A 21,548-nucleotide genomic window follows, 5' to 3' on the forward strand; every position below is an offset into this window, starting at 1 on the left:
TCAGCTCTCCCCTAGCCTAACGAAGGAATTTGGGATTTACTGGAAGACAGAACCTTCAAGACGTTCCCTAGCCCGAAGTTCACTGGAATTTGGATGAAAAAAATTCAACACAGTCAAGGTGTAATGCCACCGCAATGCTGACTGAGTAGAAGCAGATCGACGAACCAACACAAACACCACAGGCTACAGTCATTCTCACGGAGTACAAGAGTTGCAGGGTGAGTCTTACTGCACGATTATTTAATTTTATCAAATTTATTTTATTTTTCGTTGTTTTTTTTTCTTGTAGGTTGTATCACTTGTACTCAATTTACCACCTTGCACAATGCCTGATACAACTAAAAATTCAAATTCAAATACTTCAACAACTTACACTATAACTTCCGATAAAGCAATAAAATTAATTAACCTTTTTGATGGTGCTCGCTTTAAATTGCATAATTTTATTGATTCTGTTGATTTTGTCTATTCAAAATTTAATCAAAACGAATTAGATGTTTTTCCTTTTATCGTAAAAAACCGACTAGAAGGCAAAGCTTTAAAATTTATTGGCTCAAGAGAATTTAATTCTTGGGATGACATAAAAATTGCACTTCTAGAACAATATGGTGAAATACTAGATATTCACTGTTTAAATTTTGAACTCTGCCACTTTAAACAGCAACTTAATGAAAAACCTATAAAGTTTGTAGAACGCATTGAAAGTCAATTAATTAGAATTCATAAAGTTATTAAATATGACATTAAGCTTAACACTATTGAAAAAAATTGCTTGACCACATTTCACAATAAATCTGCCTTAGTGACAACAGTCACAGGTTTAAAAGATCCCTTGTCGCAGTGCTTAAGATCGTTAAAACCTGAGCCATTAACAGAAGTAAAACAATTAATTATTAACTATAAAAATCAACAATTTTTTAAACAAACCAATATTCAGATTTCGAAAATGAATATTCAAAATCAAAACAGTAATGCATCTTTTAAACCATCAGGTAGTTTTTCAGAAACAAATGCATTTCAACAAAAACCCCCAATAAAATTAACAATTCCCAAATGTAGAATATGCAATAAATTTGGACATAAAGCCGAAAAATGCTTTAAAAATTTGGAATCGCAAGTCCCCGTAAATAATTTTTATTCTGATTCTGCTATAAATATCGAGTGTGAAAAAGACGATGAAATCGAATTGGAAGTTGACGCCGATTTTTTATGCCAAAATCCTATATTACTAGAAAACCGACCTATAACGACCTTAGAATTTATCAAATAAATAATCAGTCATTATTATACATACACATAAAAACATTAAACCTAAAATTATTAATAGATTCTGGTGCAGCAATTTCTATTTTAAAACCCCTAAATTTTCTTACAAATTATAAGCTTAATTCCGAAAATTTAGAAGTTTATGGAATAAATAATATCCCCATTAAAATTAAGCATAGCGTTAATTTTTCTATGTTTGCAAAAACTCAAAAATTTTATATAAATAATTTTAATATAAAACACATTTCTGGTAAATCAAATAAAGTTGCTGATGCATTATCACGAATCCAAATAAATGAAATCACCGTTAAAGATTATCCAGCTTTTCTTAATTCAAAACAAACTATTATGCTGACAAATTTTGATTTTTCAAACGAACAAATATTAGACCCGCAGAATAAAAATATCCTTTATATTTATGGTGACTCCGAAAAAAACGAATTTCACTTTAATATCATTCGTGACGTATTTCCAGTCATAAAAGACTCCGATTTCGACTCGGTTATCGAATTAACGAACGAAACAAAAACACGTAATTTAATCTTAGCTAAGATCAAGCCGCACTGTAATGAAAACAATTTTAAAATATTGTCGGCTCTCAAATTAAAAGAAAATAAAGTTTATTATGTGACATATTTCGAAAAATATAATTTTTATAAAATGATACAGTTTTTATACCCTCAAACTAAGTTTATTATCTGTAAAAATATTATTACTGTACCCTCAATTGAAGAGCGACAACAACTTATTTTTAATTATCATAATGATCCCAGTAATTACCACAAAGGTATAAAAGAAACTACGAATAAAATTCGCCAATTATATAAATGGAAAAATATGCATAATGACATTGCAGAATTTATAACTTTGTGTCCCACATGTCAAATTTCAAAAATTGACCGTGTAAATCGTACCCAACCTTTAAATATAACTGATGAAGCCCCAGATAAACCTTTTCAATCGCTTTCAACAGATCTTTTCTTTTTTGACAATGAAATCTTACTAACAATTATAGACAATTTAACAAAGTTTGCACAAGTGTATTTAATTTCTAATAAAAAACCAAAAAGTGTTATTGAGTCTTTACGTGCATATTTTAGTATTTTTGGAATACCAAAAACCATTATCTCTGATAATGGTGGTGAATTTAATAATAAGCTAATAAAGGAATTTACCGAGACTCTTAAAATAAAATGGCATTATACGTCATCAGAATATCATAGCTCAAACGGTATTGTAGAGCGCTTTCACGCTACTTTAGCTGACACTTTGCGGTGTTACCTAATCGAACATAATACCTGTGATATAAAGGATGCCTTATTAATTGCAATTAATTCTTATAATTCAAGTCAACATAGTTCTACTGAATTGACGCCAAATTCTTTAGTTTTTCCTTATAAAGAAAATATTGATCTGCAACACCAACGACAAATGATCTTAAATACTTTTCAAAACGTGAAACATAAGCAAATGTCAATTAAAACTAAACAAAAGGCATATTTTGATGAAACGAAAGCAGCAAAAAAAAAAAAAATGAAACGTTTGATGTTGGACAAAAAATTCTCTTAAAACGACCCAAAAACCCAAATACACCTAAAACTATTCTTTGTACAGGACCTTACGAAATTTTAAGTGTTAATAAAGAAAATAAAACGCTTGAAATATGTCTTGATAATAATGTAATTCGCAAGTTTCATTTTAATAATGTCAAACTTTACTATGAATAATAATTAATTTTTTTTTAATAAACATGCAATAAATTAATAAAATATCTCCCCAATATCGACATTATTGTTAAACATTTTTTATTTTTTGTTTCTGTTTGTCTGGATTAATTAATTTGATGTTACAACTTACAAGTTAAATTGAGTTTGATTTTTTTTTGTGAGTTTATTAAATAAAAAAAAACAATTATAAATAAAATCTTGCAGTTTGGCTCGCAAAGAGAAATGCAAACTCTTCATTTAAAAATGACTTGGCCTTTACTTATGCAAGTATTTTGTTTTATTGCATGGACTTGGCTGCTGATGTGTATGGAACCCATCCACATGATGACATAACGACATCAAGTATCGAGTATAAAAGAGATGCCATGCAGATTGCAGACTCTATGACCAATGGACCATCCCCATGGTCGTCTTCTTCAGAGGGGAGGTGTTACGTTACGCCACTGGTTCATCCATTCGACCGTTCCCAAATTTTAGCTGACGAAGAACTATAAGAAAAACGTTTTTGTGCCTGTGTGTGAACTTTTAAATAATCAGATTTGACTGTACCGCCTAAGTCGCAAGATCGACTCAATTTTGTATTCATATTTTTTTAAAACAGTTTTTATATTTTTAACATATTAAATTTTTTATTGAAAAAAAAGGAAACATTCTTTTATTCATTTCAAAACTCAAATACCTTGACTTCTTCTCGACTATATCTAACCTCACCAAACGCCATATATTGACTAAGAACAATAAAAGTCAATATTTTTCTGACCACTAGACACTATTTACCTTTTTTAATTATCCAGTATTTCAAATATCCGGCTCGAAGGACCAAAGTGTTCGTACCGTTTATTTCCAATATTGGGGTGGTTTACACATTAACATTATCCCCAAGTACAATGACATATGACTGCTGCACAAACTCTTGTTACATACGTAAGCTTTCATTTAATTTAATATCGATAGTCTAATAAGATTCCAGACTAGCTAAGCTACTTGCATGGATCCTATTAGACGAATAAATATTTATAACAGTGAAAGTATAGAAGTAAGTGACCACATTGATTCGAAACAACAATCGCCTTTCATATGACTACAAGTAACGTAGAGGGCGTTAAAAAAAATTATATTTCTGGGTTCTAAACCTGCGAACTCCATCTAAGTTACTCACTAAGGACGCTACTTTTAGTCAATATGACTACAAAAATTTACCACTTTATTTCAATGACTGATGTAGCGTAAAACTGGATTTAAATAAAACATATTTATTAACCTGTAATTCATTCCCGGTGATAGTCCGCTGCCTCCAGTTCGTCTTGGCATTAAAAAAATTATAAGAGCATGAACTAGTTTAATCAATTTATTTAAAAAAAAATTAAATACCTTCTAAGTTCTTCTTGGCTATGAGCGAGGGCTTGAGCGACACGTTCTAACCTCAAAGAACGTGCCGTCAACGGCGAGGCTCCACCTCCGCCACTGTTTTCGCCCAAGTGCATCTCGTCCCTTGACAGTTCGGATGGTAGTGGGGCAAGTTGTAGCTGGGAAGCATTAAAAATTATTAGTTTCAGTAGTTTAATCGATGTTTATTATTAATTAAATAATTTTAAGAAAACTTGGATCGGTTTTAAGAAAAACGTAGTTATTCAAATATTCATATTCATTCAGTAACTCTCTAGAGGCAACCAGTATATATGAGTGAATTGAATATCCGCCTAATGTCATATTTTTTAAATTTTAATTTAAAAGTAATAAAAAAATATATGCTGTGTCTCTGTTTAATCAGAATGTCCATTTTTGTTTTTGAATTATTAAAAAATCGGCCTTTTAAATTTCCCGCCCACTGTCGTGTGTGTGACACGTCATCTGTCATATACTGTGACGTAAAACAGATGACGTAACAGAGTATAGTTTGAAAATGGTACGAATCGTGCTAGCTTAGCTAGTGATCCGTATTAAATCTAATTCATAGATGATGACGAAATATTGTGCCTATGACCACTAGGTCAAAAATGAAATTTATTTTTACATGAAATTCGTAATGTTTGCAAGATTTAGTGTAACCCCCTGCACTGCATTAAACACGTTTTTATTAAATGTACCCTTACCAACAAACATTTGTCCAATAAAAAATTCTTTTGAAAAATCACTGTTTTTCTTCCATAATATTCAATCTAATACCACTGTTTTTGTATTAAGTATTTATAAATATACATTTATATAATTATATCAAATTTAAATAAACAAACTGTGTTATTAGATTGAATATTAACGATAAAAACAGCTGTTATTCATGTAATATTATTTTAAAAAACAATAATTTTTGAAAGCAATTTCTCACTGGTAAGTGGAGTGGGGTGGGTGGGGGGCTAAGGGTAGGCTTACAGAAAAAAACGTTTTTTTTTGCAGAAAATAATTGTCTGAAAGAAAAATGCTTTTTGTAGCACTGTATTAAATATTTATTAATATATATTTATATTAAATTTAAATAAAAAAATTGTGTTATTAGATCGAATATTAACGACGAAACCAGCTGTTATTCATGCGTATTATTTTGGAAAACAATGATTTTTGAAAACAATTTTTTACTGGTAAATTGTGTAGGGTGGGTGGGGGGTTAAGGGTAGGGTAAGTGAATAAAATTTTAAATATGAACTTCTAATTTAATTTTTCATAACACACTTTTCTTACCCCCCCCCCCCCCCCCCACCCCACACATTTACCCAGTAAGAATTTTTTTGAAAAATCACTGTTTTTCGTCCATAATATTCAATCTAACACCACTGTTTTTGTATTAAGTATTTATGAATATAAATTTATATAATTATAATAAATTTAAATAAACAAACTGTGTTTTTAGATTAAATATTAACCATGAAACTAGCAGTTATTCATGCGTATTATTTTGGAAAACGATTATTTTTGAAAACAATTTCTTACTGGTAAGTGATGTGGGGTGGGTGGGGGGCTAAGGGTAGGCTTACAGAAAAAAACGTTTTTTTTTTGCAAAAGATAATTACCTAAAAGAAAAATGCTTTTTGTAGCACTGTATTAAATATTTATTAATATACATTTATATTAAATTTAAATAAACAAACTGTGTTATTAGATTGAATATTAACGACGAAACCAGCTGTTATTCATGCGTATTATTTTGGAAAACAATGATTTTTGAAAACAATTTCTTACTGGTAAGTGATGTAGGGTGGGTGGGGGGCTAAGGGTAGGCTTACAGAAAAATTTTTTTTTTTGCAGAAAATAATTGCCCGAAAGAAAAATGCTTTTTGAGAAAAGCAGAGATGATAAAAAAATCCATAGTTTTTGTATCGATACTTTTCTCACGTAACCTCAAAGTTTTCGAGTAAAACGTGAAAAAACATTATTTTATTTCTCAAAAAAAAGGCGTATCGCTATAAAAATTGGAGTAGTTGTGCCTTTTTTTATCGCAAATAGGTTGAAATTTAGTTATTTAAGATAAGTCAATTATTTTTAAAGAACTTTCAGCTTTTTTTGGTTCTAGATGACTTTTCACTATCTAGGTTTCTAAAATAAACTTGACTTGCTTGTTTTATGGCGCTACAACGAGGCAATTTGCCGGCACAATTTGGAGACTCGGGAAAACCGTCGGGTATGTACCCTGGTTCCCGAATCGATAACTTTCATAAAATTTAATTCTTAAATGCACGTTATAGAAAACAGCAAGGGGTGGGAAAGGGTCTAGGAAAGGAATCTGAAAGATAGAAAAGGAAAATAAATGACGACGTGTTGATTGGGTGAAGGATGACGCGGAGTTTTTAGCTTTGTTTATATAGTTTACAAAAAACGTTACATTTTCATTGTAAAATTAGATTTAATCTTATAAATATCTAAAGATAAAAAATATCTCCCTGGCAGCTTCAAAGCCAAGCTCTACACAAGCTATTTAGATAGAAAATTTTATATGGTTACTAAGGCTAAAGTCCCTAAACAAATAAATAAAAGAAATTTCAAATGATTTTTAGAAAACAATTAGGAAATTTGGGCTAAAGATTTCAATCTAGAAAATAAATGCTTTCTACCGTGATATTCTAATCAGCCTGAATCAAAAGTTTTAAAGTATAGTTTTCCCATATTTAAAAAATATGGGTTTATCGCAAAACTAGACAAAATAGGTAAATTCCACATATTAGCAAAAAAATGGGATATTAAAGTATATTTTATAGATTCAGAGGCATAAAAATATTTTATCTGAGACATTTCGTAACCTAAAAAGGCTCCAATTAAAATTATAAAAACCGTACCTAATTTCATTAAAAATAGTAATAAAGGATAGGCTTACAGAAAAACGTTTTTTTTTGCAAAAAATAGTTTTCTGAAAGGAAAATGTTTTTTCAGAAAATTTTAAGTGATAAAAAATCTATAGTTTTTGTATCTATACTTTTCTTACATAACCTTAAGGTATTCGAGTAAAACGTGATAAAACTTCACTTTATTTCTCGAAAAAAAGACGTATCACTATAAAAATTGGAGAAGTTGTGCCTTTTTTTATCGCTAATAAGTGGAAATTAAGTTCTTTAAGATAAGTCAATAAGTTTTAAAGAAATTAAAAATAAATATAAAGTTTTTTGCCTTTTTCTCAAAAATTTAAAGGTTACGTGAGAAAAGTATAGATACAAAAGTTAGAATTTTTTATAAGTAGCCATTGCCTTGTTCAATTTTTTTTAAGGCAATTGTTTTGAGAAATAAACTCGTTTTTATTAAAGGTATCCTTACTACCCCCCCACCCACCCCAGAAATTTGCCCAATAAAAAATTCTTTTGAAAAATCACTGTTTTTTCTCCATAATATTTAATCTAATAACACTGTTCCATATTAAATATTTATTAATATACATATATAATTATTTAAAATTTAAGTAAACAAACTGTGTTATTAGATTGAATATTAACGATAAAAACAGCTGTTATTCATGTAATATTAATTTAAAAAACAATGATTTTTGAAAACAATTTTTTACTGGTAAATTGTGTCGGGTGGGTGGGGGGGTAAGGGTAGGGTAAATGAATAAAATTTTAAATATGAACTTCTAATTTAATTTTTCATAATACACTTTTCTTACCCCCCCACCCACCCCACACATTTACCCAGTAAGAATTTTTTTGAAAAATCACTGTTTTTCGTCCATAATATTCAATCTAACACCACTGTTTTTGTATTAAGTATTTATGAATATACATTTATATAATTATAATAAATTTAAATAAACAAACTGTGTTTTTAGATTAAATATTAACCATGAAACTAGCAGTTATTCATGCGTATTATTTTGGAAAACGATTATTTTTGAAAACAATTTCTTACTGGTAAGTGATGTAGTGTGGGTGGGGGGCTAAGGGTAGGCTTACAGAAAAATGTTTTTTTTTGCAGAAAATAATTGCCCGAAAGAAAAATGCTTTTTGAGAAAAGCAGAGATGATAAAAAAATCCATAGTTTTTGTATCGATACTTTTCTCACGTAACCTCAAAGTTGTCGAGTAAAACATGATAAAACCCCATTTTATTTCTCGAAAAAAAGGCGTATCGCTATAAAAATTGGAGTAGTTGTGCCTTTTTTATCGCAAATAGGTTGAAATTTAGTTTTTTAAGATAAGTCAATTATTTTTGAAGAACTTTCAGTTTTTTTTTTGGTTCTAGGCGACTTTTTACTATCTAGGTTTCTAAAATAGACTTGACTTGACTTGCTCGTTTTATGGCGCTGCAACGAGACAATTTAGAGACTCGGGAAAACCGTTGGGTATGTACCCTGTTTCCCGAATCAATAAGTTTTACAAAATTATAGAACAATTATAAAATAAAAATATATTATATATATTATTTATACTATTAGTATACAGTGCTTTTCTTTGAAGTCCCCCCCCCATTTATTTTTTGAACGGGTCAAAAAAAATTTTTGAAACTTGGCATAAGTAAATTGGTCTATAGATACTATTTTTTACTGTAAACTAGGTAGTTGTAAATTCCAAGATGGCGGCTGGGCGACGTCTTGAGAAAAAATTTTAAATAGAAAGGAGGTCGTGTGGTACCTCATTTTAAAGGTCTCAATGAGTACTTTATAACCCTGAAATATTAGACCCATACTCGTTTCAAAATGGCGGCCTAATAAAAAATATTTTTTTTTATTTTAACGTTTCACATTTTTATGATTTTTGAATAGGTAAAAATCAGTGTACGAAAATAAATGCGTCACTATTTTATTTTGACATAAAAACGACAGTTCTAAATGTCACATAATCATAATAGCGCCATCTTGAATAAATGCATTAAATAGAAATCTTGTGTTACCTCATTTAAAAGGTTTTATTGAGTACTTTTAATATTTATTACATGGACTCGGTGGACTCCGTTTTGACCTGTCTAAAAGTAACAGCCAAAAAAATACACTGTTGCGATTTTATTAACGTTTTTAATAATAATATACAAATAATGTATAATTTTTGAATTTTGGATTTAAAGATTAGCTTTTTGGTTTCTAAAGACTACTTACAATTATTTTTTTGGCTGTTACTTTTAGACAAGTCAAAACGGAATCCACCGAGTCCATGTAACAATAGTAACAATTATACAACACGTTATAGAAAACGGCAAGGGGTGGAAATGGGTTTAGGAAAGGAATCTGAAGGATAGGAAAAGAAAATGAATGACCACGAGTTGAATGCGTGAAGGATGATGTAGAAATCTTTGATGTTACATGAAAAAAGTATAGAGTAAAGTTAAATTTTTTCCTCCAAGGCAATTATTTTGGGAAATGAATCCGTTTTTATTAAAAGTAGTCTTACTCCCCCCACCCACCCCACACATTCGCCCAGTAAGAAATTATTTTGAAATTGTTTTTCGTCAGTAATATTCGATCTAATACCACTGTTTTTGAATTAAGTATTTATGAATATACATACATTTATATAATTATAATAAATGTAAATAAATAAACTGTGTTTTTAGATTGAATATTAACCATGAACCCAGCAGTTATTCGTGCGTATTATTTTGGAAAACAATGATTTTTAAAAACAATTTCTTTCTGGTAAGTTGTTGGGGGTGGGTGGAGGGTAAGGGTAGGGTTAATAAAAAACAGTTTTTTTGCAAAATATAATTACTTTACAGAAAAAAACTTTGTAATTTACTATAATGAAATAAAAAAAATACCATTCAAAAAGATTGATTTGATAAAAACTATACAAAGCTTTCTATACTGTGTATAAAGGATTTGAAATAAAGAATAATATAAATTATAGTTAATTTTCTGTAGCCTAAAAAAGCAGATTATTTAATACATTATTTTTTTTTTTTTAAGGCAATTAATTGATGCAATAAAAATGTTTTTCATCAACACTATCCTTACACCCCCCACCCACCCCCAATAACTTACCCGTAAAAAATTCTTAAAAAATCTCTGTTTTTCAACATGATACGCATGGACCAGAGAAGTTCTTGTTTTATGTTATTCAGTAAATATACTGTTTCATACTATAAATTTTAATCTAATTTTTACTGAACGTTTTAAATTTTAATAGGTAGATAACCTCCTTAAAATAAGTCTATAGAAACATCTTGACACCCTGTATAATACAAATTTAAAAAAACTAGACTAGTTCAAAGTCTTTCTTAAAAAAGTGACTAAAGTCAATTCACAAAAAATCAAGATAATGGAATTCTTAGTTCAGAAGTGCCCGTAAGAAAAGTTATAATTTTTTTATTAGTAACAACTCTCTTGTTAATGTTTTTCTTCTAAGGCAATATTTTTTGTAAAATAAGCCAGTTTTTTATAAAACGTACCCTTACCCCCCCCACCCACCCCAAACATTTGCCCAGTAAAAAATTCCTTTGAAAAATCACTGATTTTCGTCCATAATATCCAATCTCGTAGCACTCTATTAAATATTTATTAATATACATTTATATATTTATATTAAATTTAAATAAACAAACTGTGTTTTTAGATTAAATATTAACCATGAAACTAGCAGTTATTCATGCGTATTATTTTGGAAAACGATTGTTTTTGAAAACAATTTCTTACTGGTAAGTGATGTGGGGTGGGTGGGGGGCTAAGGGTAGGCTTACAAAAAAAAAACATTTTTTTTTGCAAAAAATAGTTTTTTAAGAGGAAAATGTTTTTTGAGAAAATTTTAAGTGATAAAAAATCTATAGTTTTTGTATCTATACTTTTCTTACATAACCTAAAGGTTTTCGAGTAAAACGTGATGAAACTTCACTTTATTTTTCGCTTTAAAAAAAGGCGTATCACTATAAAAATTGGAGTAGTTGTGCCTTTTTTTATCGCTAATAAGTGGAAATTAACTTCTTTAAAATAAGTCAATAAGTTTTAAAGAAATTTCAGTTTTTTTGGTTCTAGATGACTTTTCACTATCTAGGTTCAAATATAAAGTTTTTTGCCTTTTTCTCAAAAATTCAAAGGTTACGTGAGAAAAGTATAGATACAAAAGTTAGAATTTTTTTATAAGTAACCAATGCCTTGTTAAATTTTTTGAAAATGAATAAAATTTTAAAGCCAGAGCAACGTTTCCAAATTGTTTAAATTTATTTTGAAAGACATGGTTCTATTCGAGAAACACATCGGGCATTACGTGAGTTTTATGGTGCTCATAATCCTCCTTCAGAGAGATTAATTCGAGAAACTGTTGATCGTTTTCGCAATACTTTTATCTAGTCGACAATACGCATCCCGTAAGACGCCTTACAGTGCGCACGCAACAAGCGATAGCTGCTGTGCAGCATAGTGTTGATAATGATCCAAATGTGTCAATTCGTCGTCGATCTCGGATTGCGAGCATATAAAATTCAACTTGTCCAGCAGTTGAAACCCCAGAATCATCTTTTGCGCCGTACATTAGCTGAATGGGCGGAAGGAAAGATTGCTGTTGATCCACGATTTTATATGAAAATTTTGTTTAGTGATGAAGCACACTTTTGGTTAAATGACTATGTAAATAAGCAGAATTGCCGAATTTGGGGGGATGAGAATCCACGAGCTATTGGCGAAAAACCGTTACATCCAGAAAAACTAACCGTTTGGTGCGCTTTATGGGCCGGTGAAATCATTGGTCCTTATGTCTTCAGAAATGCTGATGGTCAGAACATTACAGTAAACGGTGAGCGATACAGAAACATGATAACCAACTTTTTTGTGCTTCAATTGGAAGCCGTTGCAGAAATGTGGTTTCAGCAGGACGGTGCCACGTGCCATACAGCGCGCCAAACAATTAATTTACTGCAAGAGACATTCGAGCAACGAATAATTTAAAGGAATGGACCTGTAAACTGGCCAGCTCGTTCGTGCGACTTGACGCCATTAGATTATTTTCTTTGGGGCTATGTTAAGTCGCATGTCTACGCTGACAAACCCGAAATACTTGATCACTTGGATTATACGACGCGTGATTGCCGAAATACAGCCTGCAGTACTGGAAAGAGTGTGTGAAAATTGGACCTCTAGATTACGCCACGTACGCGCCAGCCGTGGGGGTCACATGCCCGAAATCATTTTTAATTATTAATGCCAAAATTTTAAGTGATAAAAATCACATAACCTTAAAGTTTTCGAGTAAAACGTGATAAAACCCCACTTTATTTCTCGAAAAAAAGGCGTATCACTATAAAAATTGGAGTAGGTGTGCTTTTTTTTTATCGCTAATAAGTGGAAATTAACTTCTTTAAAATAAGTCAATAAGCTTTAAAGAAATTTCAGGTTTTTTGGTTCTATACTCGCCGGCACAAAATTCCGCCACCCTGAAATATTGACCAAGTTTGATGTTTTATAAATTTTTTATTTTTTATCAGAGTCTCACGATTTTGCCATCAGTTTTTAGATACATTTGTTGTGATTTTTTAAAATCATTTTGTAAAGTGGCATTTTTCGATTAGGCTATATTATACAGGAGTAAAACAAACCGTTCTTTTTTCTCGTAATTTCAAAAGACCCTGTAGGAAAATTAAGGTGGATAATTCTGTTTACATACTGTTCCTTCTAATCTTTGATGTATTCTAAACATTTCGATTTTTGATTTATTTCTGCTGCGAGCTGCAAATTTTTTATCAAAACGCTGATTTGAAGCGTATTTTTATAAGGAGAAACAAACACTAGGTATATCATAAAGTTAATTAAAAAAAAACAATTAGCGTGTATTTCCTCCTCTTGCAGCAACAACAACTTGCAGTCTTCGCGGCATCGAATGAATAAGGTTCCTTATTCTTTCTTGAGAAATAGCATCATATTCTTCGATCAGCGCTAGACGTAAGTCTTGCAAGGTTTGTGGTTGTACAGGACGATGACGAACGGCCTTTTAAGTTGATCCCAAAGATGTTCTATTGGGTTGAGATCCGGGCTATCTAGGTTCAAATATGAAGTTTTTTGCCTTTTTCTCAAAAATTTAAAGGTTACGTGAGAAAAGTATAGATACAAAAGTTAGAATTTTTTATAAGTAGCCATTGCCTTGTTCAATTTTTTCTTTTAAGGCAATTGTTTTGAGAAATAAACTCGTTTTTATTAAAGGTATCCTTACCCCCCCCCCCCCCCCCCACCCACCCCAGAAATTTGCCCAATAAAAAATTCTTTTGAAAAATCACTGTTTTTTCTCCATAATATTTAATCTAATAACACTGTTCCATATTAAATATTTATTAATATACATATATAATTATTTAAAATTTAAATAAACAAACTGTGTTATTAGATTGAATATTAACGATAAAAACAGCTGTTATTCATGTAATATTATTTTAAAAAACAATGATTTTTGAAAGCAATTTCTTACTGGTAAGTGGAGTGGGGTGGGTGGGGGGCTAAGGGTAGGCTTACAGAAAAAAAACGTTTTTTTTTGCAAAAAATAATTGCCTGAAACAAAAATGCTTTTTGTAGCACTGTATTAAATTTTTATTAATATACATTTATATTAAATTTAAATAAATAAACTGTGTTATTAGGTTAAATATTGACGTCGAAACCAGCTGTTATTCATGCGTATTATTTTGGAAAACAATGATTTTTGAAAACAATTTTTTACTGGTAAATTGTGTAGGGTGGGTGAGGGGGTAAGGGTAGGGTAAATGAATAAAATTTTAAATATGAACTTCTAATTTAATTTTTCATAATACACTTTTCTTACCCCCCCCACACATTTACCCAGTAAGATTTTTTTTTTGAAGAATCACTGTTTTCCGTTTATTATATCCGATCTAATAGTACTGTTTTTGTATTAAATATTTATTAATATACATATATATAATTATATTAAATTTGAACAAATAAACTGTGTATTTAGATTAAATATTAACCATGAAACTAGCAGTTATTCATGCGTATTATTTTGGAAAACGATTATTTTTGAAAACAATTTTTTACTGGTAAGTGATGTAGGGTGGGGGGGGGGCTAAGGGTAGGCTTACAGAAAAATGTTTTTTTTTGCAGAAAATAATTGTCCGAAAGAAAAATGCTTGTGATAAAAAAATCCATAGTTTTTGTATCTATACTTTTCTCACGTAACCTCAAAGTTTTCGAGTAAAACATGATAAAACCCCATTTTATTTCTCGTAAAAAAGGCGTATCGCTATAAAAATTGGAGTAGTTGTGCCTTTTTTATCGCAAATAGGTTGAAATTTAGTTTTTTAAGATAAGTCAATTATTTTTGAAGAACTTTCAGTTTTTTTTTTTTGGTTCTAGGCGACTTTTTACTATCTAGGTTTCTAAAATAGACTTGACTTGACTTGCTCGTTTTATGGCGCTGCAACGAGACAATTTAGAGACTCGGGAAAACCGTTGGGTATGTACCCTGTTTCCCGAATCAATAAGTTTTACAAAATTATAGAACAATTATAAAATAAAAATATATTATATATATTATTTATACTATTAGTATACAGTGCTTTTCTTTGAAGTCCCCCCCCCCATTTATTTTTTGAACGGGTCAAAAAAAATTTTTGAAACTTGGCATAACTAAATTGGTCTATAAATACTATTTTTCACTGTAAACTAGGTAGTTGTAAATTCCAAGATGGCGGCTGGGCGACGTCTTGAGAAAAAATTTTAAATAGAAAGGAGGTCGTGTGGTACCTCATTTTAAAGGTCTCAATGAGTACTTTATAACCCTGAAATATTAGACCCATACTCGTTTCAAAATGGCGGCCTAATAAAAAATATTTTTTTTTATTTTAACGTTTTACATTTTTATGATTTTTGAATAGGTAAAAATCAGTGTACGAAAATAAATGCGTCACTATTTTATGTTGACATAAAAACGACAGTTCTAAATGTCACATAATCATAATAGCGCCATCTTGAATAAATGCATTAAATAGAAATCTTGTGTTACCTCATTTAAAAGGTTTTATTGAGTACTTTTAATATTTATTACATGGACTCGGTGGACTCCGTTTTGACCTGTCTAAAAGTAACAGCCAAAAAAATACACTGTTGCGATTTTATTAACGTTTTTAATAATAATATACAAATAATTTATAATTTTTGAATTTTAAATTTAAAGATTAACTTTTTGGTTTCTAAAGACTACTTACAATTATTTTTTTGGCTGTTACTTTTAGACAGGTCAAAACGGAATCCACCGAGTCCATGTAACAATAGTAACAAGTATAAAATAGTAACAATTATACAACACGTTATAGAAAACGGCAAGGGGTGGAAATGGGTTTAGGAAAGGATAGGAAAAGAAAATGAATGACCACGAGTTGAATGCGTGAAGGATGATGTAGAAATTTTTGATGTTACGTGAAAAAAGTATAGAGTAAAGTTAAATTTTTTCCTCCAAGGCAATTATTTTGGGAAATGAATCCGTTTTTATTAAAAGTAGTCTTACTCCCCCCCACCCACCCCACACATTCGCCCAGTAAGAAATTATTTTGAAATTGTTTTTCGTCAATAATATTCGATCTAATACCACTGTTTTTGAATTAAGTATTTATGAATATACATACATTTATATAATTATAATAAATTTAAATAAATAAACTGTGTTTTTAGATTGAATATTAACCCAGCAGTTATTCGTGCGTATTATTTTGGAAAACAATGATTTTTAAAAACAATTTCTTTCTGGTAAGTTGTTGGGGGTGGGTGGAGGGTAAGGGTAGGGTTAATAAAAAACGGTTTTTTTTGCAAAATATAATTACTTTACAGAAAAAAACTTTGTAATTTACTATAATGAAATAAAAAAAATACCATTCAAAAAGATTGATTTGATAAAATTTATACAAAGCTTTCCATACTGTGTATAAAGGATTGGAAATGAAGAATAATATAGAATAATATAAATTATAGTTAATTTTCTGTAACCTGACAAAGTAGATTATTTAATAAATATTTTTTTTTCTTTTAAGGCAATTAATTTATGCAATAAAAATTTGTTTTCATCAACACTACCCTTACACCCCCCACCCACCTCCAACAACTTATCGGGAAAAAAATTCTTCTGCAAAATCCCTGTTTTTCAACATGATACGCATGGACTAGAGAAGTTCTTGTTTTATGTTATTCAGTAGATTTATTTCATACTATAAATTTTAATGTAATTTTGACTGAACGTTTTAAATTTTAATAGGTAGATAACCTCCTTAAAATAAGTCTATAGAAACATCTTGACACCCTGTATAATACAAATTTAAAAAAACTAGACTAGTTCAAAGTCTTTCTTAAAAAAGTGACTAAAGTCAATTCACAAAAAATCAAGATAGTGGAATTCTTAGTTCAGAAGTGCCCGTAAGAAAAGTTATAATTTTTTTATTAGTAACAACTCTCTTGTTAATGTTTTTCTTCTAAGGCAATATTTTTTGTAAAATAAGCCAGTTTTTTATAAAACGTACCCTTACCTCCACCCCCACCCACCCCAAACGTTTGCCCAGTAAAAAATTCCTTTGAAAAATCACTGATTTTCGTCCATAATATCCAATCACGTAGCACTGATATTTATTAATATACATTTATATTAAATTTAAATAAACAAACTGTGTTATTATATTGAATATTAACGACGAAACCAGCTGTTTATTCATGCCTATTATTTTGGAAAACGATTATTTTTGAAAACAATTTCTTACTGGTAAGTGATGTGGGGTGGGTGGGGGGCTAAGGGTAGGCTTACAAAAAAACGTTTTTTTTACAGAAAATAATTGCCCGAAAGAAAAAAGCTTTTTGAGAAAAGCAGAGATGATAAAAAAATCCATAGTTTTTGTATCGATACTTTTCTCACGTAACCTCAAAGTTTTCGAGTAAAACGTGAAAAAACATTATTTTATTTCTCGAAAAAAAGGCGTATCGCTATAAAAATTGGAGTAGTTGTGTCTTTTTTTATCGCAAATAACTAGAAATTTAATTCTTTAAGATAAATCCTTTACTTTGAAGAAATTTTCATTTTTTTGGTTCTAGACGAATTTTTACTATCCAGGTTCGAATATGGAATTTTTCGCGTTTTACTTGAAAACTTTGAGGTTACGTGAGAAAAGTATATACGAAAGTTATAATGTTTTTTATTAGTAACAACTTTCTTGTTAATTTTTTTCTTCTAAAGCAATTATTTTGGGAAATAAATCCGTTTTTTATGAAACGTACCCTCAACCCACCGCCACCCCAAACATTAAGTTCCCAGTAAAAAATTCTTTTGAAAAATCACTGTTTATGTATTAAATATTTATTAGTATACACATATATAATAATATCAAATTTAAATAAACAAATTTTGTTATAAGATTAGATGTTAACGACGAAACCAGTTGTTATTCGTGCGTATTATTTGAAAAACAATATTTAAAAAAAAAAAATTCTTACTGGAAAATTGTGGGGGGTGCGTGGGGGGGCTAAGGGTAGGGTTAATGATAAGCGAGTATTTTGCAAAAAACAATTACCTTAAAGAATAAACTGTGTAACTTACTAAGGAAATTCAAAAAAATACCATTTAAAAAGATTGATTTGATAAAAATTATACAAAGCTTTCCGTGCTGTGTATAAGTGATTAGAAAAAAAAATAATATAAATTATATTTTATTTTCTGTAACCTGAGAGAGCAAATTATTAAATGAATTAATTTTTTTCTTTTAAGGCAATTATTTTCTTCAATAAAATATTTTTTTTCCATCAAAACTACCCTTACACCCCCACCCACCCCAAACAACTTACCAGTAAAAAATTCTTCTGCAAAATTCCTGTTTTTCACCATAAAACGCATGAACCAAAGAAGTTCTTGTTTTATGTTAGATAGTAGATTTGTTTCATACTATAAATTTTAATGTAATTTTGACTGAACGTTTTAAAGTTTAATAGGTAGATAACCTCCTTAAAATAAGTCTATAGAAACATTTTGACATCCTGTATATTAAAAATTAAAAAAAAGCGAGACTAGTCCAAAGTCTTTCTTAAAAAAGTGACTAAAATCCATTCAGAAAAAGCAGTGCTTGTAAGAAACAAAATAATTTGTCTTTTGTTTCCAAGCAACACATCATGTATGATTATCTTGAAATATAGATTTATTTAATGATTTTGAACTAAATTTTCAATAAATTTTTTTAGTAACAATTATTTTGAAAAATAAATCCGTTTTTATTAAAGATACCCTTACCCCCCCCCCCCCCCACCCGCCCCATACATTTGCCTAGTAAAAATTTATTTTGAAGAATCACTGTTTTTCGTCCATAATATTCAATCTAGGACCACTGTTTTTGTATTAAGTATTTATGAATCTAAATTTATATACTTATATTAAATTTAAATAAACAAACTGTGTTATTAGATTGAATATTAACGACGACACCAGCTGTTATTCATGCGTATTATTTTGGAAAACGATTATTTTTGAAAACAATTTCTTACTGGTAAGTGATGTGGGGTGGGTGGGGGGCTAAGGGTAGGCTTACAAAAAACATTTTTTTTTGCAAAAAATAGTTTTTTGAGAGGAAAATGTTTTTTGAGAAAATTTTAAGTGATAAAAAATCTATAGTTTTTGTATCTATACTTTTCTTACATAACCTAAAGGTTTTCGAGTAAAACGTGATGAAACTTCACTTTATTTTTCGCTTTAAAAAAAGGCGTATCACTATAAAAATTGGAGTAGTTGTGCCTTTTTTTATCGCTAATAAGTGGAAATTAAGCTCTTTAAAATAAGTCAATAAGTTTTAAAGAAATTAAAAATAAATATAAAGTTTTTTGCCTTTTTCTCAAAAATTTAAAGGTTACGTGAGAAAAGTGTAGATACAAAAGTTAGATTTTTTTATAAGTAGCCATTGCCTTGTTCAATTTTTTTTAAGGCAATTGTTTTGAGAAACAAACTCGTTTTTATTAAAGGTATCCTTACTCCCCCCCACCCACCCCAGAAATTTGCCCAATAAAAAATTATTTTGAAAAATCACTGTTTTTTCTCCATAATATTTAATCTAATAACACTGTTCCATATTAAATATTTATTAATATACATATATAATTATTTAAAATTTAAATAAACAAACTGTGTTATTAGATTGAATATTAACGATAAAAACAACTGTTATTCATGTAATATTATTTTAAAAAACAATGATTTTTGAAAGCAATTTCTTACTGGTAAGTGGAGTGGGGTGGGTGGGGGGCTAAGGGTAGGCTTACAGAAAAAAACGTTTTTTTTGCAGAAAATAATTGCCTGAAACAAAAATGCTTTTTGTAGCACTGTATTAAATATTTATTAACATACATTTATATTAAATTTAAATAAACAAACTGTGTTATTAGATTGAATATTAACGACGAAACTAGTTATTTATGCGTGTTATGTTGGACAACAATAAATTTTGAAAACAATTTCTTACTGGTAAATGGTGTGGGTTGGGTGGGGGAGTAAGGGTAGGGTAAATTAATAAAATTTTAAATATGAACTTCTAATTTAATTTTTCATAATACACTTTTCTTACCCCCCCCCACCCACCCCACACATTTACCCAGTAAGATTTTTTTTTGAAAAATCTATGTTTTCCGTCTATTATATCCGATCTAATAGCACTGTTTTTGTATTAAATATTTATTAATATAGGTACATATATATAATTATATCAAATTTAAATAAACAAACTGTGGTATTAGATTGAATATTAACGACGAGACCAGCTGTTATTCATGCGTCTTATTTTGGAAAACGATGATTTTTGAAAACAATTTCTTACTGGTAAGTGATGTGGGGTGGGTGGGAGGGGCTAAGGGTAGGCTTACAAAAAAACGTTTTTTTTTTGCAAAAAATAGTTTTTTCAGAAAATTTTAAGTGATAAAAAATCTATAGTTTTTGTATCTATACTTTTCTTACATAACCTTAAGATTTTCGAGTAAAACGTGATAAAACTTCACTTTATTTTTCAAAAAAAAGGCGTATCACTATAAAAATTGGAGTAGTTGTGCCTTTTTTTATCGCTTATAAGTGGAAATTTAGTTCTTTAAAATAAGTCAACCAGCTCTAAAGAAATTTTAGGTTTTTTGGTTCTAGATGACTTTTCACTATCTAGGTTCAAATATAAAGTTTTTTGCCTTTTTCTCAAAAATTTAAAGGTTACGTGAGAAAAGTATAGATAAAAAAGTTAGAATTTTTTATAAGCAGCCATTGCCTTGTTAAATTTTTTCTTTTAGGGCATTTATTTTGGGAAATAAACTCGTTTTTATTAAAGGTATCCTTACCCCTCTTGATCCTTCAAAATAAGAAATTATTTTGAAGAATCACTGTTTTTCTTCCATAATATTCAATCTAATACCACTGTTTTTGTATTAAGTATTTATAAATATACATATATATAATTATATTAAATTTAAATAAACAAACTGTGTTATTAGATTAAATATTGACAACGAAACCAGCTGTTATTCGTGCGTATTATTTTGAAAACCACTGATTTTTGAAAAAAAATTCTTATTGGTATATTGTGTGGGGTTGGTGGAGGGAGTAAGGGTAGGGTTAATGAATAAAATTTCAAATATTATATTATTTTTTTTTTAAAATCACTGTTTTCCGTCCATTAAATCCAATTTTTTGCAGCACTGTTTTTGTATTAAATATTTATTAATATAGGTACATATATATAATTATATCAAATTTAAATAAACAAACTGTGGTATTAAAGTGAATATTAACGACAAAATCAGCTGTTATTCATGCGTATTATTTTGGAAAACGATGATTTTTTGCTTCTAAAAAATTTGAAGCGACAACACCGGAGCTTAAGCGCCTGAGCCATACGCTTAGTGTCATCTGTCAATCGCTTTTTCGTTTATATTCGGGACTCTTGCATTTTCTTTCATTTTTGGCTTAAAAATGAAAAAGGCCACATTTTAGTGTTTTTTTTAATTGATAGGATGGCAAAAACTTGTGTCGTTTGTGCCGCATCATGATAAAAAGGCGATTCAAGCCGATCTTTTCACAAGTACCTAAGTACCTATACTTTCATAACATCACATCATGGGGTTACCATCATCATAAACGTAGAATAGGGGATCTTATAGATATAAACCTAATAAAAACTTGAATGTGAAAGTGTGCATAAAATACCAACATATTTATATTTT

General features: G+C 29.5%; 1 protein-coding gene across 23 annotated transcripts in view; it reads right to left on the minus strand.

The window, feature by feature from the left end:
• LOC126747927 (liprin-alpha-1) overlaps positions 1 to 21,548 on the minus strand; it is a 455,345-nt gene that overhangs the window by 52,769 nt on the left and 381,028 nt on the right. For all 23 annotated transcript variants that reach the window (XM_050456896.1, XM_050456904.1, XM_050456907.1 and 20 more), the window contains one exon: positions 4,365 to 4,519. In XM_050456896.1, coding sequence (XP_050312853.1) covers positions 4,365 to 4,519 — 155 coding nt within the window. The remainder of the gene's footprint in view (positions 1 to 4,364; positions 4,520 to 21,548) is intronic.

Source organism: Anthonomus grandis, chromosome 20 (genome assembly GCF_022605725.1).
Source record: "Anthonomus grandis grandis chromosome 20, icAntGran1.3, whole genome shotgun sequence".
Taxonomy (NCBI): domain Eukaryota; kingdom Metazoa; phylum Arthropoda; class Insecta; order Coleoptera; family Curculionidae; genus Anthonomus; species Anthonomus grandis.